The sequence below is a fragment of the Typha latifolia genome, chromosome 14 (genome assembly GCF_019914945.1).
Source record: "Typha latifolia isolate L0001 chromosome 14, TyphaL0001v2, whole genome shotgun sequence".
NCBI classification, from domain to species: Eukaryota; Viridiplantae; Streptophyta; class Magnoliopsida; order Poales; family Typhaceae; genus Typha; species Typha latifolia.
In genome coordinates, this window is record NC_133099.1 from 1442258 (window position 1) to 1459455 (window position 17198).

Consider the following 17198-nt stretch of genomic DNA (forward strand, 5'->3'; position numbering starts at 1 on the left):
CAACAACTACTTTGCTGCATTTGCATCCACCAAGGATTAGGGTGATAACAAGAAATAATTGTTCCATTATACTTGATATCTTGAATTTAATAAATCTTGGTACAAGATGATATAAAAGCAAAAGGATGTATAAGAATACTGCATTAAACAAAGCTATAATCTCATATATGATTTGTATTATCTTAGTCAGCACTTTGCTGACCTTTCCACTGATTAGATTTTCCTGCAAGGTGGCAGAGGTTGGCCACACAAGCAGAGGTTGTGGGCATAAGCTGCAGCTGGAAAGATGTTGAATGGCCTTTTTTGAGGTATTTGCCCACAAAGTCTGTTAGCCCTGAAGCTTGCATGCCTAATGTTGGATAGCCCAGTGAAGCTATCTGGTATTCTTCCTATAACCCCATTGCATGATATGTCTAGCCATTGCAAATTGACCATTTCTCCCATGCTTTCAGGGATCACACCTTTAATTTGATTCCTAGATAGATCCAGCCTCTCTAGACCAGTTAGCTTTGAGATGGAACTTGGTATTTGGCCTGTGATGCCATTCTTTGACAGGGCAAGCCATTTCAGACGCAAGCCTTCATCAAATTCTGGGAGCCCACCTGTGATTTTGTTGTTTGAGAGATCCAAGACTTCTAAAGATTTGATAGCCTTGCCAAGGATACCTGATATTGAACCATGTAGCTGATTTGTGTGAAGATCAAGGGAGGAAAGGCTATCTGGCAGCAATATCTGTGAGATGTCAGAGCTCAGCATGTTGTTGGAGAGTTTGATGTCCTGCAAGCTTGTCATGTTTGTGAAGAAGTGATCAATCCCTCCAGTGAGATAGTTATCAGAGAGATCTATGGAGTTCAAGGATTCTGGCATTGTGAATGTGGTGAGGGGTCCCTTAATGCTGCATCCTGCAAGGTGGACATCTCTGAGCTCTCTGCTTCTTATCCAATCTGGAATGGTTTCTAACTCTAGCTTGCTGTGTGACAGGTCAATGGATAGGAGGGAAGGCAAGCCTTTCCCAAGTCCGCTAGGCAAGGGACCTGAAAGCCCGTTGCTTGAAAGGTTAAGATACCATAGCTTCTGCAACCTGGCAAATGATTCTGGAATGGATCCTGTGAGGAGGTTGTCACTGAGAGAGAGGGTGTTAAGGGACTTTAGACTTCCAATTTGACTTGGGATTCCACCTGTGAGCTTGTTATGACTCAATGAGACATCCAAAACATTAGACAAGCTAAGGAGAGACATGGGCATCTCTCCTGTAAACCGGTTGTTTGAGAGGTCAAGGAAGGTTAGATTCTGAAACTGTCCTAGAAAACCTGGGATTGCCCCAGATAGAAGGTTGTAGCTAAGATCAAGAGATTGCAAGCCATGGAGGTTTCTATACGTGGATGGGACAGGACCCACTAGTAGATTTCTCCCCACGTTAATCTGAAGCAATCCAGAGATGGATCCCAGGCTTGGAGGCAACTGCCCTTGAAGCTGATTCCCACTAAGTGAGAGAGCCTTCAAAGAGGTCAACCTGCCCAAGCTTGAAGGAATGGGTCCTTGAAGCATATTGTCCTCAAGGTAGAGCTGGGTGAGATGGCTCAACCCTGAGAAGCTCTCAGGGACACTGCCCCTTATCTCCTTCATCCCACTAATAACCATCACTTCCAAGAAATGGAGACTACCCAGAGAAGAAGAAAGGACCCCCTTCATGAAAAGAGAACTACCACCTCCACTTTGGAGCCTTTGTAGCTGTAGGCCAATGACCCTTCCAGTGGTGGGGTGGCATTCTATGCCCTCCCATGCTCCACAGCAGTCTAGGCCAGTCCACGAGGAGAGGACCCCAGTGGTGTCCTTCATGATGCTAGCTTTGAAGCCGAGAAGGGCCGATCTGTCCTCTGGTGAGCAAGGTGGGGTTGGACTCTCACCACTTCCATCACCCATTGCTCGAGATGAGAACAAGGAAAGATGAACAAGAAGAAGAAGAAGATGCCAGAGCTCCAAATTCTTGCTACAATTTTTCATTTCTGGAGTTGGGCTGTGATCAGATTGTCTGTTTGGTTGCAGAATTTGGGAGAAGAAGCAAAGGAAGTGGAAGGGGAGAATAAAAAAGGTGGCTCTTTTTTAGTTTCTTAACTTGGGGAGGAAGGACTTATGATGATGAGATGCAGTTGCCAACTATTTATAGAGTTAGGGAGGAGATGCTTCCCTTTACTTTGCTCACATGTAGACCTCACGGGGGCCTTAAAGGGTTCTGAACGTTGGAGCGCACACTGGTTTGAAAACTATCCATTTCTGGGAGATGCAGTGAGAGAGAGTTTACTGTAGGAATTGGTGATTAGTGCTGAAACAGAGTTGTTTACAACAAAAGCTGTGTACTTAGCATATATAATATGATCAGAGAAAAGCAATGTAGAGATGCTCAGAAGTAAAAAAAACTCACTAGTAGAAGATCTTTTGACAACTTTGTTCAACATTGTTGTCTTCTTTTTCATTGCAGTGTTTTTTTATTGCTATGTTATGTCATATGAATGGAAAGCCTTTCAAATTTTACAGTGATTACAAGAGTGATTTAATAGTGATTATTAAACCTAGTTCATTATGCTGAAATCTAGGCAACAAACAGCACTAACAAATGTGATAACTTCACATGGATTGGTTGGCATATAACTTCATCTGTAAGTATTTTAAAAAGTCAAGACTCATCATCTCTTTATCTTCTTTTTGTTCTTTTAAATTCCTTTTAGAGAGAGACAGTACTAATTAATGGTTAAAATTTAGGGAAATTTATCAAAATCATCCAGTACCATATAGATGAGTCAAAAAACTATAGATGCGAAATAATTTTAAAGGCCTTGAACAAAAGAAAAATTTAGATTTTAAAATTAAATAAGAGTATGTTCTTTAATTTTTTATTTTCAAAAGTAACAGAATGTTTTTCATTTTGTTAGTTGTTGTATGAGCAATTAATGCAATTAGACTCTCTATCTTATCTTGCTAATGCATGCACCAAAATTGGATGTGAGAGAGAACTTCTCCAAAACACTAGTCAAACAGACAAAAATTGATTAGTCCAATCTAACCTCTCCTTGAGAAGAACAGACAAATTAAATGCTTTACTATCCTGCTCTAAAAACTTTTCCTCAATTATACTTCCACCACTGCTTGTTTTTTTCCTTGCGCTAATCATGGTGATGAGAGAATCTCACATGCTAATTTATTTTGTTACATTGCAGTTCTGTTCATTTTTTTTTATCATCTGAACCAAAAACCCTGCCATTATAAGCTCCCAAGATAAATCTATAACTTACCTTTCATTCATCCTCACTAAGCTGCAATTGTTAGTCGACCATTAACAGACATATGAAAAGACTTAATTACTCCGACAACAGTCTGATTTGATGACGGCCAACATTAAAATGCAGATATGTAAGTTAAAATCAAGTCAAATCACTAAGAGTAAACTACAATTTACTCAAGTTTCCATTAGGAATTGCACGCCAAGAGGAAGCAGGAGATGATTGCTCCAAGACTATTATCATCATCATCTTCTTCATCATTCACTGGATGTTATCAAAGCTTGCAGCATATTATTGCCTAGACTTACATGAAATTAGTATTCCTACAAGCTTTACAACTCAGGGATCAATCACCAGTGGAGATTACGCGGATTCATCATCCCAGTTGGGTGACCAGTTCTTGTAACAAAATTCGTTTTTAAACAATGCTGTTACTAACTCCTAGCATTGCTAGTAGCTGTGCAAATTTGGACAAAAGTTTGGCAGGAGTGGTCCATTAGACAAGAGAATATGCATCATAAGGTCTGCAATGGCTGTCCCTCCTTTGGGAGGTTAGTTAGCTGTTTGTCTCAAATTAGATAGTGTGGTCTCTGTTCCTTTTCCACTTTATTAATATAACAAATAGATACGCCAAAGGGATAGTGCTCATGTTGTATGAGTTTTTTTGAATTCGGAAACTATTTATCTTTTAAAATAGCAAAAATAAATCTTTATGCGTATCTTTTATATAAATTATGTGTATTTTATTAAGAAAAAGAATATAACATCCTTTGTATTTAATTAAAAACTAAGTATTTTTTTTCTGTAAATAGATTTACTAATGTAAACATGAGAAAATGATTATTTTTCTTAAAAGATGAGGGGATGGATAACATCCTACTTAAGGCTGCCAGCCAATACACAGGGTGCAAAAAAAAATAAAAATTTCCAACAGTCTGGTTTTGTAGAGAATCCCTATTGCCATTAGAATAATGGTTTGCAAAAGGAAACATAGTTAGTGATCAAGATTGCTACTTTATTCTCTCCATCTGTGTTCATCTTGGTTTGTTAGCATATTTGCTGGTTTCATGGCTTTTTCCTTTCATGTTGATTTGATAGATATGTTGCTCATATTATGGCTTTTGTGCTGCACTTTTGAACAGAAGTTATTCCCACCAGTCTCCATTTTAGTTAACAAAAGAGTGTTTGCTTTGATACTTTCCTTAGCATGAGTTTTGCTTGTGCTGCTTGTGTTTGCTTTATTATTGAAACAGTGTAAGATTCCTAATAGCTCCCAATTCAGAGCTAGCATTGAAGATTTCCAAACCACTCATCACAATTGTAAGGTCTTATCTCTCCGATCAAGAGGTTGAAGAATCGAAGCTCCCTAAAGAGTGAGAATTTTGCAAGAAAATATTTTCCTGTGCTGACTGAATTAATCAGACCCAACTATTTGATATACTACTAAAGGATACATCTCCTAAACTATTTAAATGTATTAATAAAATTGATGTTTCGCTAGCAATTTTGATATAAATTATCTTAAAATTTTAAAATTTAATGAACAAAAATGTCTCTATCTTCATCTATACCATTCGATCTCCCATTTAACGGCCTCTATGATAGCTTCTCAATATATCAAACTTTAAATCGATCTTCTCCGTTCCTATAGAATTTACTTTAATACAAGAAGAAAGAGTAAGTGCATTTTTTGTCCATCTAGTTAGTTAGTTTAATGTTTTAATATTTCAGAGGGTATATATATGGTGAAAATAATGCAGAGTAATAATTGAGAGAGTTGAAAAGTAATTAATTCGGAATGGGCCAATAAAATTATTGAGCCCATGCTTGAGCCTAGTAGAGTCAAGTTTAGGTTCTAAAATCTGAAAGGCCAACTCGGAATGGGCCTACTATTGGGCCGACTCATTGGGCCTCATTGTTGAGCTCCTTAAGGTTCTTAGATCATGGAAAACCTATTAATTAAATTGAATTGCATGTTAGCACTTTTATTTTCCTTAAAACAAGATTGCATATGCATATAATATAGGGAGAGAATTTGGTGCAACTAACTCGTCTTGAATCAAAATAGTGCTAGAAATCAAATACAATGGGTCGAAGAATGAAAGCGAGCACGATTAAAATTATCAGATACATGTAATTAATACATTGACACATATTTAATGATGCGCTCAGGCTTGCAATGAATCAGGACCCAATAATAGACATCAAAAATCTATATCTAATGTCCTTGCAGTGTCATCATCTCAGGGTTTGAGAGATACATATATCCCCAAACTATTTAAAGGGGGGGGAAGGAAAGCACTTTAGGGCTTAAAGTAACTAATAATTCCTTGTTGTTAATGCCTCAATAATTGGAATGCTGTGCATATCCCACAAACTCCATCTCCACTTAATAATACTCAATTATTTTTTTTAATTTGCCCTACCAGAATTTGATCTTGTCGTCTTCTTATCACCCTCTGTTCTTTAACTCTGCCATGGCCCCTGTTTCAGCACTAATCCGACTCACTTTCTAAGCATGGCTTTTAAAATTCTGACCACTTGTTTCAACCCCCCATTAATGGATTTGAAAAGGTTAATCAATGTATTAGTAAGTTGGGCAGGTTAAAAGTGTGAGTGAATGAGAAAAGGTGCTCGTTCATTCAAATTAATTCTAGCACTGCAATACCTTAATTTGACTTCAAACCATCGTAGGAAGAGTCTCTAAGTTCGAATTTAAATATATTTCTCGAGTTATCGTTCTCTTACAGCTTAAACTTATTATTAAGCTCTGGTATCATTGTATATATTTGTGGGCTTAGCATTAATTGAAACCTTTTGCACTCATTGAGCTAAAAAGTTGGCAGTGATCAGAGGGAAGAGATCTTTAGTATTAAACAAAAGAGAGATGCCTTTCTAACTTCACCCACTTAGAGGATCTCATATATAGTCACAGAAGATTATGCTGACATTTAACTGTATATTATAATGCTGCCATGCCTATGGCTAGTAGATGGCATGCAAAAAGACCCTTTATTTAATAGTTGCAATGCCTGAGGCCATATATAATGTACAGTTCTCCAACTGAGACTGGTCTTTTTAATATTACTTTTTACCCCCATAATGTTTAGCTCTTGTTTGTTTGATGCAAAAGATCTTTTGAAGATAACTTTATATGTATTTTTTATATGTAAATTAGGTGTATATTAAAATTTACATATTTTAGTGTTTGGTTTGCCATAAAATAATTAGTATAACTAAACAAATAAAATTAATTTATATAATAAAATTATCAAATATCATACTATCAATAAAATATATTATATGATAATATAGAAGTGTTTCCAAAATAATTGTCATGAATTTTTTTTAAAAAATAAAAGGTTAATTTGATAAAGGGTATATTATTTTTCATAATAATCTTCTTATTTATAATTTATAATAATATTTATTAGTTTATAGTAAGATATTACACTTATTGTTTTATAAGAACATAGTTATTATTTTGGATATCACAGAGGATTAAATTTGCAGCTATCTCCATTATTATTATTTTTACTATTATTCGAGAGCTCGAATGTTAGATATGGGATAGATAAAAAGGCTAACTCTTCGTAGATATATAAATGCTTAGGCTCCACCAAACTTTAGCTAAACTACTAAACCATTTAGACTTCAAATTATGTGCACCGCTAAACTATGCTCCCAATTAAACGCTATCGAGATATTTGCTCTAAGTCGTCACGCTCACAAACTGCTTCCCCAAGCCACTGCACTGCTGAGTCCATCAGCCGAGCCATTGAGCTAAATCACAAAAGCTACTAAACAATTTTCTTAACGATAACTGTTTAGATTTGAAGGCAATCGTATAACATAATTAGTCATAGGAAATGATACCTATCAACTTTACAAGAGATTGTCAGTCTATCATTATCACACTTCTCTATCTACGATAGGATTTCGTGTATAAATTATCATAGCAAATCTTTCATAAATGTCGAGAGCTTAAACATCATCTATCCTCATTTATTCCTTTTTTTTTTATCATCTTCTATCTTTCATCAATTGGATTAGTTAGTTATCTAACAAGATATATATATATATATATATATATATATATATATATATATATATATATATATACTGAGATCTCAATCACATTTAAAACACCAACCAGCTGACGTTGCTATCAACTTTTCTTTTGAGATCCATTGAGCACAACAAACTGATGCACTGAAACAATTAGCTCTCTCCTCATCTCCTCTCTCTGTCTCTTACCAAAAAGACAGTCTAATGAAAGCAACCAGACGGCAAATGAAATCGAAAAGAGTCTTTAAACCCACATCACTCGCTGCCATCAACAACTCTCGGAAATTTTGAGGGAAAAGAGAAAGACTGATCTTTTAGGGATCATCTGCAGCCCCGAATGGAGGAATTCGCTGCATCCTGATACTTATCAGCCGTTCGTTGGCTGCCGAATGGGATAGAATGGAAACCCGCGGCGGGTACCCTGAGTTTAGGAATTCATGCAACTGGATTTGCAGACAATCCGGTCCCAGCTAATGACCCCAAGGAGGGAAACTTGCATATAGGACCTTAATTTTAAGAGATTTTGCACTTTAAACTTGTATATAGGGCAGGGTTTAATTGTAGATAGTGGGAACCCAAGGATTAAATCGCAAAATTATTTCTAATAATAGGTAAAATTATAAATAAAACCTTATATTTGGACTATGTTATAAAGAAAGTCCTATTTTTTTATTATTTAATATATAGATATATTTGACTGTTAGATTAACTTTACTCTAGAACTAAATTAAGCCTCCAAAATGACTTAGAGGAAACTAAAATATTGATTTCTAACAGTATATAAACAAATTAAGATGGTGAAAACTAAAATCGATTCAAAACTATTATTGTTTAATATCAAAAAATCAAACTAAAGGAGTGAAATAAGAGTAGTTTAGAAAATACAAAAATATCATTTGAAAAATAATGAAATATTCTACTTTATTCCATTCTGTCGGGTTCTTATTAATTAAATTTTATTCAAAAGTGTTACTCGACATTTTTAGCAAATAAAAAGATTTCATTTATATAATAATAGAAAGAGAGAGTCCTATTTATAATATAGTTAGAATATAGGGTGTTATATATAATTTTATTTCTAAAATATAAATAAGACATTACTGTACAATGCCAAAACCGTAACCCACCTTTCCTCCTAAATAAATTCACACTTCTCCACCTCGTGATCCCATGAACAAACCAAGTAACAGAGAATGCGACAACTCTTCTTCTTCTTCTTCTTCTTCTTCTTCTTCTTATCGACGTCTCCCTTGCTCTCCTCCTCCCTCGACTTCCACCACGTAAACCTCCATGACCTCTCCTTCAAGTCATCTCACCATCCAAAGGATCATCACCACCACAACCACACCCATGTCGACATATTACATACCGAGGATAACCTATCCGTAAACTTATTCCACCGCGATAGCTTATCCAACCACGCCTATCGGAGCCATGGCCATCGCATCGCCTCACTGCTCGCACGTGACGCCGCACGTGCGGCCGCGGTGACTCGCCGCCTCTCCCCGAGCTACAAGGTAGAGGACTTCGGGTCCGAGGTGGTGTCCGGGCTGACAGCGGGCAGCGGCGAGTACTTCGTCCGCGTCGGCGTCGGCACCCCGCCGGAGGACCAGTTCATGGTCGTTGACTCCGGCAGTGACGTCATCTGGGTCCAGTGCGAGCCCTGCGAGAGGTGCTACTCCCAGTCCGACCCGGTCTTCGACCCGGCCGAGTCGGCCTCCTTCGCCGGCGTCCCGTGCGACTCGGAACTATGCGGGCTCCTCATGTCTAGCGCCGTGTCGGACAGCAGGTGCCACGGCGGCGGGTGCCGGTACGAGGTGTCCTACGGGGACGGGTCGTACACCGACGGCGTGCTCGCCCTCGAGACGTTGACCTTTGACGGCGCCGTCGTAAGTGGCGTCGCGATCGGGTGTGGGCACCGGAACAGGGGGCTCTTCGTCGGGGCCGCAGGGTTATTGGGCCTCGGCTGGGGGCCCATGTCCCTGGTGGGCCAACTCGGCGGCTCGGCCGGCTCGGCCTTCGGTTATTGCCTTGTGAGCCGGGCCGGCGGGTCGGCTACCGGCTCGCTCGTTTTCGGGCGCTCGGCCGCTGTCCCGGTCGGCGCGGTGTGGGTACCGCTCCTCCGCAACCCGCGCGCTCCCTCGTTCTACTACGTGGGCCTGATGGGCCTCGGCATCGGAGGGGTAAGGTTACCGCTCCTCGAGGACCTTTTCCAGCTCGACGGCGACGGCGGCGGCGGGGTAGTCATGGACACCGGCACGGCGGTGACGAGACTCCCGGACTCGGCCTACGCGGCGCTCCGGGACGCGTTCGTGGGCGCCACGTCGGAGCTGCCCAGGAGCCCGCAGGTGTCCATATTCGACACGTGTTATGATCTCGGTGGCTTCGAGAGCGTGCGGGTGCCCACGGTATCGTTCTACTTCAGCGAGGGGGCGATCCTGACGCTGCCGGCGAGGAATTACATGATCCCCGTGGACGACTCGGGCACGTACTGCTTCGCCTTCGCGCCGGCGTCGTCGGGGCTTTCCATAATGGGAAATATACAGCAGGAAGGGATCCAGATCACCTTCGACGCGGCAAATGGGTTCGTAGGATTTGGACCCAATACTTGTTAAGGTGATGATGAGACTAATATATATATATATTTATATAAGTGTGTTAGCTTAGTTTGATGTTATTATATATAGTTTTGAGGGGCTATGCAAGTGAGAGAGATAAATGAAGCTATTGCCTAAGACTAATACTAGAAACCTCAATATGAGATTATTATATATAAGAAAGATGAGGTTGACGTGATGATCTACTTATGTTAGGTAATACATTGCAAGGAAGAAGCTTCTTACATACTTAAATCAAGTGAAATATAAACCTTAGTGAGCTCTGGACTCTTCTTAGAGTCTCCAAGCTATGTACAATCATGATCGAGCTGAGAAGTCCAGAGAGAGCATGTGACACTGCTGCCATTTTGGATGATGCCCTTAGCCAAGCCTGGACAAACTCAACTCTCTCTCTCTCTCTCTCTCTCTCTCTCTCTCTCTCTCTCTCTCTCTCTCTCTCTCCCTCCAAGTTTGAGCAAACATCTCAAGTCCAATACCCAAGGAGGTCTTGGGGCACACTTTATTGAGGCAAGCTCCTGGGTTTCTTCAATGACTAAGGCCCACTAATGCCAAGCCTTGGTGACACTGTAAGAAAGCAAGGAATGCAAAGAAGAGACAATAGCTTTGGACATGGACATGGTCATGGTCATGGTCATGTCCTTGGACCAAGTGGCATCAGCATCATTAAGGATATACAAATACTTCCTCCTTTAGTCATGAATAGGTCAGAGCCCTTTTGAGCTTTTGGATCTATTAAGAGTCACTAAGTGGAGTTTATGTTTCCAAAAGAGCTGCACTGAGAAAGCTAGTCGTGTCTATGATTCCAACTATTACATTAAAAGGATGGTGTTCCTTAGGACAAGAGATACAAGGCTAAGGATGTCGAATATATACTCAGTTGGCCACCCCTAAAAATAGGACTTTAATAATCCTTAATCATAGAAACATAGATTTCATTTTCATCACTAGATACACTGTTATAATTTGAATATCTTAACTGGCCTCTTTGCTAGCAACTATATAAATAAAGATAAAGCTTCGAATACCTCAATAGGTACACCAAAGATAAGTGATGACTCAAATTCCTACCTTACCAAGTTTAAAAGAGCAACAACAATCTAACTAATGCTACACACGTAAAACACCTTACTGTGAATTGAGATATAAATTATATCTCACCACTGCATGCCTGCTCAATCTATTAAGGTGGCTCATCAAAGACATCAAAAAGTAAAGCATATGGGAAAAATATAGAGATAATCATGTCATGTTTGCCTAAAAAAGCTAAGGTAAGAAATCAAGCTGAGTCATTCAGGCTTTTCTCCTTTAGTCCCCAAACCACCTATGTTTAGGATCAATTGCTTTGATTCAAAGGTACCTTATTTTCATGCTGCATAAAGTGCAAGCTTATCTCTCCAACTGTCATCAGTCTATCCTTGAAAGCCACACTGAGAACATCATGGGCTGGTGGTGACACAAACCTACCTGCAAAGGGATTTGTCCACTCTTCTGCCCACATTATGACAACAGTAACGCTTTGTCCAGTAAGCACCTTGACATGTTCAACATCTCTCTTCATGAATTTTGGGAATGGCAATGGCTCAGAAGGAACTGGATTCTTAACACCCATTTCAAGTTTGATTAATCTACCAAAATGTATGTCTACTTGCCAGTACCTGCCACTGCCACTTGTTTACATATTGGTTGCAGAGAGCTTAAATAAATTAAGTTTTCACCAGAAAGCAAGAAGATCAAAAACTTTTCTTTTAGCATAAACAAAAAGATCAAAGGTTCTACCTTTAGCTATTTAAAGAATTTTTTTCCCTTCGTGTAAAATCAATAGAAAATTACAAAAGATCTATTTCTACTTTCTAGGTCAATTCAAATCCCGTTTCTTTTTCCACCGTACCCTATGTTTTTTCACTAACTCTAGCACCCTTCATGCAGGAGGAATGCTCTATAGCAGATCTTCCTTGGAAATTTGCAGATGAAAGCTCAAACTCTACAATAAATATCTCTCAAAAACCCAATGAAGAGTCACCTGGTTCTAGCAATCTCCATCAAAAAGCTATGATATCCCTTTGGATGGTGCTCTTGCAAGATGTCAGACAATTTCTGTGGGACAGACGAAGCAACCAGAAATCCTTACTAGCTGCCCCCTGTTCAATCATCGTAGCACAGACTCTTTTATGAAGGATCGACCACCTGAACTGCTAGCACAGAATACCATACGTGTGAGATCAGAAGACAAATTGTCCTAGAGGATTAATTTAGAACATAACAAGGGAAAAGAAAGTAATACAATAAGGCCAGATTTCATGCGAGGCATCAAATACTCATCAGATTTGTTAAGCATCACTTAATCAAGTGATCCTTATCAATAGATCTTCCTGCTGATGTGAATGTTTGAGGGTTTCGCCATTGAGGCCCAGCATGAAATCGGGCTGCTATACTACTATCATTCAAACTTCAGAGGGGAATCAGAACATACGAGTATTCAAGGTGAATATTCAAAAACCGAGGATTCTCCATGCTCTGAGATAATGTCACAGAACCTTCTATTACTTGATCTTGATTCACCTCTATAGGATCATAAAAGTAGACAATGGTCTGCAAAAGATAACATGTTAATCTTATGCTTTAGAAGATTGAGAATAATAGTGCTATAAGGTGAATTTGAAGTACTTGTTGCCAATGTGTTGGAGCATCCTCAGGCGCAGTGGAGAGTATAACTGTTTCATCAGCTCTACACCGCCTCTTCCTCTGGATAGAGCCGCCATGTGAATACAAATCAGAGGATGAATTTCCAGGAGGGAAGAGCAAATGGTTTTTGGGAGGTAATACTGCTGGCCCATCAAACTCGACATCAAACCAGAAAGCAAATCCGTGGAGAGGGGCTTCAGAAAAAGAGAGAAAATGTTTAAACATTCTATTAACAATGGATTTGACTATTTTTCCTGATGAGCAGAGACTTAGGAACTGAGGATGCTGGATTAAAGGATATTGTGCCTTTCTTAATTGTTATTACAAATCCTAGACATCTTATTCAGACTCCTAAGATAAAAGAACTTTAGTAATTGTACTTGAAAATTAAAATAGCTAGATTTTACCAAAACAACAACACATATTTTCTATTAACAGATGAGACTACAATTATAAGAGATAGCATTAGATAAACCAAAAATAAATTACTATATCATTTGATTATGCACCATAACCACTCTGTAATCAAAACTCACCCTTTAAGTTCTTAAAGGCCAACTAAATAAGATATACTCACTGTAATTATAATAACACAACACTAAAATTAAAGTATATAGTGTTTTAGTACAACTAAAAGATGGCATGCAATTCATAGCTTTACCTCGCATCATTGAAGCAAGTTTATATTTTGTGGTAATAGATTCAAGCTCCTGAGCCATGACAGTATAGCAGTCGACATACTTTACCTGCTCACAAATTCCACAGGATTCGTGAAATTAATAAGGTATCAACATAATATTAGCAGCACATGTAGTGTGGAAGGAACATTTCTAGGAAATGTAATGTAACTAACTGAAAGTCTGAAAACAGACTATCAAATTTTGATAACAATATTTTTTATGATAAAAAAAAGAGTCAAAAGGTTGACCATGTGATGTGCTCGAAGTAATCAATTAGTAAATGGGGAACTCACCACATGCGGCCAGGTTAAAACATTCTCTCCACTGATCGTCTCAGTGACGGGATCTTCAAATGCACTCTGTTTTGCAAGTGGCAGCATAGCAGACACTGCAGTCATGAGCCAAAAATTAATTGTGCCATTGCTAATGGGTAATTCACTAGCATAACTCCAATTTGATTATACAATCTCTTTTCTGGAATCTCGTGTGCCTCTATGCTGACAATATACTAGGAAGTAGGAAGAGCACATATTATAAGCCCTCATCATGAACCTCCAAATTTATTAACTAAACAATTTTGTCATGAACAAATCATCTGAATGTTGAACATTCCAGCAGCCCCATAATGGTCATGCATCCAAGATACCCAACAGCAAGAAGAGAGTCTTTTAAGGTAACGGTTAGTGTTCACTTACTATCAATCCCATAAACATCACGCCAGAAATCAATGCTTTCTTGATATCTTTCCGAATTGGTAATAGGTGCCATGTAGAGCTGCAAGAAAAAGAAAAGATCTTGTAGAAGATTAAATTAATATCTATGATATAACAAAATAAGATCAGCCTCTCATATCTATAAGCTGGTAAGGTGATGAAAGCAATTAGTACCCACATGGAGACATTTTTTGGCAATGGCGACATTATAGTTATTTGCTGCTTACAGAGCTGATGTCTGTAATGTCCCACATTTTGAGCCTTTAAAAAATGTCTGCTTCCTCATTTTAAATTATAAGTTACAGCTATCAATTAGCTAGTGTGAGAAAATAATACCGTGGCATGAGAAGGAAGGATAAGTCCCCCGTGTTTGAGCCATTTATCCCTTGCAAATATAACACTTGCTAGCATACTCTGAATGAAAATCAATGATATCAGAAATCTACAGAAGTAAAGAAAAAGATGTGGATGACCTGATGAACAATATGAATTTCACACGAACAGGTGTTAATTAAGTTATAGTGAGCTCGAAATAAGCATAAGTTGAAATTCGTAGATTTTACACAGCCTATTTTCAGGAATCAAGATCATGAATTGGAATCTAAACGGTTAAATTTGCTCTACAACATGTATAAGGATGCTCTATGTGCAAAGCATCCTAACATTTTCAGGGATATAGATTCTAATTTGAGCGTACTAGATCCAACAGAGCCTCAAAAATTGGCATTTTTATGCAAGAGTTTTAGACCTTGTAATCAAATCAAGTATTTAAACTTTGATTTTATGACCTTCAAACTTGAATTTCTACATGTGTGATTCTCTAGTTTAAACCCACCGTGTTGGGACACATGAAAACACTATAATGAACTTCAACATAGTTGTGAAGTGAGGCTATTACATACCTCATACAGAAGCATATAACCCATCCATTCAGATATTATGACATCAACCTTCTCATCAATCTCAACGTCCTGCATTTGACATAAATGGTGCAAATTTAAAAGAAAGGAACCCACAGAAAACAGGAAAAAGAAGAATCTTCTTCACACTTGCAAGAACAAAATGTATGGCTTCCTACATGGATTATGTAATGTTAAAGTCTAGAAATTAATCAAATTATAAGACTTCTCAGAAAGATCCAACCAGTTACAGCACTATATCATGAACAGGATAATTTTCACTGTTCATGAATAGGAGCAGCAAAAAAGTTACAAAACCTTACCTCAACTCGTCCATGGAAGACGATGACCCTGTCAGATAAATCGTTTTCTTTAACAATCTCATTAGCCTGGCAAATCATTTAAATGGAACAATCAGAAACACATCTCATCTAACCTTCCCTATTACAATGAGAGAGGTAATTAAATTTCCTGAAAGGGAACTACAATAACTATAAAGTAGAATAAGTGAATAACTACTAAGGAAACTATTTATCAGAAAATGATGGATCAAATTCCACTACTTAAAATATTATCTTAATCATGCCTTAAGGTTTTCTAGATTTATGTAAGAATTTTATATCAGTACTCTTAAGTCTTGGGATTGTTCTTAAACATTTGAAACATAATTTACAATAAGCTAAAGAGTAGAGAATATTGAAAAACGAAAATAACAATTGAAAAGCATTGTTGTCCTCAGATTAGAATATCATGGCAAAACAAGTATATACCTGAATAGCAATGTCACTGGCTTCTATCGCATATACCTGCAAGGTTAAGCAAATCCAATGGAGTCAAAAGGAAATAAAAAGTCCGATGCTTTAAAAAAAAAAATAAAAGAAGCAACATTTCCAAAATCACAAAAAAATTTACAGTTACTAAAGATCCTGCCATGTAACATTAAAGGAATGACATGATAAATTGCGCCTGAATCATGAACGGAGATAATCCTTGTAGTACAATATCCCAGTTATTTTATTAGAAAAAATAATTGTGAAGTGCAGCATGCTTACCCGTCTAGCACCAGCTTGAGCACAGAATATGGCGAGGATGCCTGTTCCACAACCCACATCCATGACAACCTGCCAGTAAAATTATTTACACAGATGAAGGATAATCAATTTAACAGTGTTATGCTTTGAGTTTACTTCCCACTAAAAGTTTTACATATGCTGCAGAAAACATTACCTTGCCTGCAATAAAATTCTGATGACGCATGATTGCGGCTCTGTAAGTATCAGTCCGCACATGATCCTATGAAGTATAAGCCAGCAATTCAAGTTATTATAACACTGGGTAGTCGGTAATTCCTAGTTGATATCAAAATTTAACTTCAGTATCTAACGAAACAAAATAGTGCAATGATGTACTCTAAAGCTCCCTTTCCTCATTCATCAAGACAAAACTACTTACTTCAATATCCGCAATTACTACTTAAGATCCTCATAAACCGGAACACCTCAAGTACAGAACCAAGAGGTAAGTTTGTAGTACATTAAAGATTTAGGATACTATTTGACAGAAATTAGAAAACCTAGATCAAATCCCAAAATCCCACCAAAATTGGAAAACGAAATCGAAATCGTCCGCATTGCGCCGATTAGCAAGGGCAAGAATTTTAACCCGCTAATAGACTCAATAGTAACTGGGACAACAATGGCAATCAGGAACCACGAGATGGTAAACCAGATCAAGAACAGGAGAAGACCATTGAACATACCTTGATCATCTCCTCGTGGATCGCGATATGGGAATACGACTGAAAGTAAACCCTATCGTACTCCCCACGGTGCGAAGCGGCGACCCTATCTCCATCGGATTGCTGCGCATAGGACACAGTGGCAATAGTGCTACTATTAGACGCCGCCGGATAAGAGCAAACCCTAAATGATCCGTCGCCTCCGCCATTATAGTCTCTCGCCATTCTCGAGCGTTGCCTTGGCCTCCGACGCCCGTGAGAGGAGTAGCCATTGGTGTGGGCCGAGCTTCCCGAGAACATCGAGAACGAGACGGATGAGAAGAAAAGAGGGAGGAAGAAGAGAGGGAGGAGAAGTATCGAGGAAGCTAACTGCCGTATTGCTTCTTTCTATTTAGGAAGAGGGAAGAGATGCTATTTGAAGGGTTTTGGGATCTCTCTCTTTTTCTTCGCCTCCTTGTCCTTTCCGGTAACGGGCTTTTTCCCGTTCCGTTTCGCCCGTTATCGAATGTATTAATTCTTTTT

The 17198-nt window shown here is 38.6% G+C and overlaps 3 protein-coding genes across 3 annotated transcripts; 1 reads left to right on the top strand and 2 right to left on the bottom strand.

Moving 5' to 3' along the window:
* Positions 1-42: 42 nt before the first annotated feature.
* LOC140800692 (uncharacterized) lies at positions 43-2447 on the bottom strand. Its single transcript, XM_073155469.1, has one exon. The coding sequence runs from the start codon at positions 2002-2004 to the stop codon at positions 214-216; it is 1791 nt and encodes a 596-aa protein (XP_073011570.1). The 5' UTR covers positions 2005-2447; the 3' UTR covers positions 43-213.
* A 5960-nt stretch (positions 2448-8407) lies between these two features.
* LOC140800972 (protein ASPARTIC PROTEASE IN GUARD CELL 2) lies at positions 8408-10142 on the top strand. The gene has a single exon (XM_073155924.1). The coding sequence runs from the start codon at positions 8540-8542 to the stop codon at positions 9959-9961; it is 1422 nt and encodes a 473-aa protein (XP_073012025.1). The 5' UTR covers positions 8408-8539; the 3' UTR covers positions 9962-10142.
* Positions 10143-11690: 1548 nt separating this feature from the next.
* LOC140801493 (probable protein arginine N-methyltransferase 6.1) lies at positions 11691-17079 on the bottom strand. Its single transcript, XM_073156652.1, has 13 exons — positions 16698-17079; positions 16166-16231; positions 15991-16059; positions 15709-15744; positions 15262-15327; positions 14942-15010; positions 14376-14453; positions 14022-14100; positions 13620-13714; positions 13308-13392; positions 12629-12840; positions 12435-12553; positions 11691-12153 (listed from the first exon to the last, which is right to left on the bottom strand). Exons 1-13 carry the CDS (start codon positions 16974-16976, stop codon positions 12111-12113), a joined length of 1296 nt encoding a protein of 431 aa, XP_073012753.1. The 5' UTR covers positions 16977-17079; the 3' UTR covers positions 11691-12110.
* Between the last annotated feature and the right edge of the window lie 119 nt (positions 17080-17198).

Coding starts and splice junctions, on each gene's coding strand:
- LOC140800692 (XM_073155469.1), bottom strand. CDS start 2,004: ATGAAAAATTGTAGCAAGAATTTGGAGCTCTGGCATCTTCTTCTTCTT.
- LOC140800972 (XM_073155924.1), top strand. CDS start 8,540: ATGCGACAACTCTTCTTCTTCTTCTTCTTCTTCTTCTTCTTCTTATCG.
- LOC140801493 (XM_073156652.1), bottom strand. CDS start 16,976: ATGTTCTCGGGAAGCTCGGCCCACACCAATGGCTACTCCTCTCACGGG. Junction 16,232..16,697: donor TCCACGAGGAGATGATCAAG/GTATGTTCAATG, acceptor TATACTTCATAG/GATCATGTGCGGACTGATAC. Junction 14,101..14,375: donor TCCTTCCTTCTCATGCCACG/GTATTATTTTCT, acceptor TTTTTCTTGCAG/CTCTACATGGCACCTATTAC.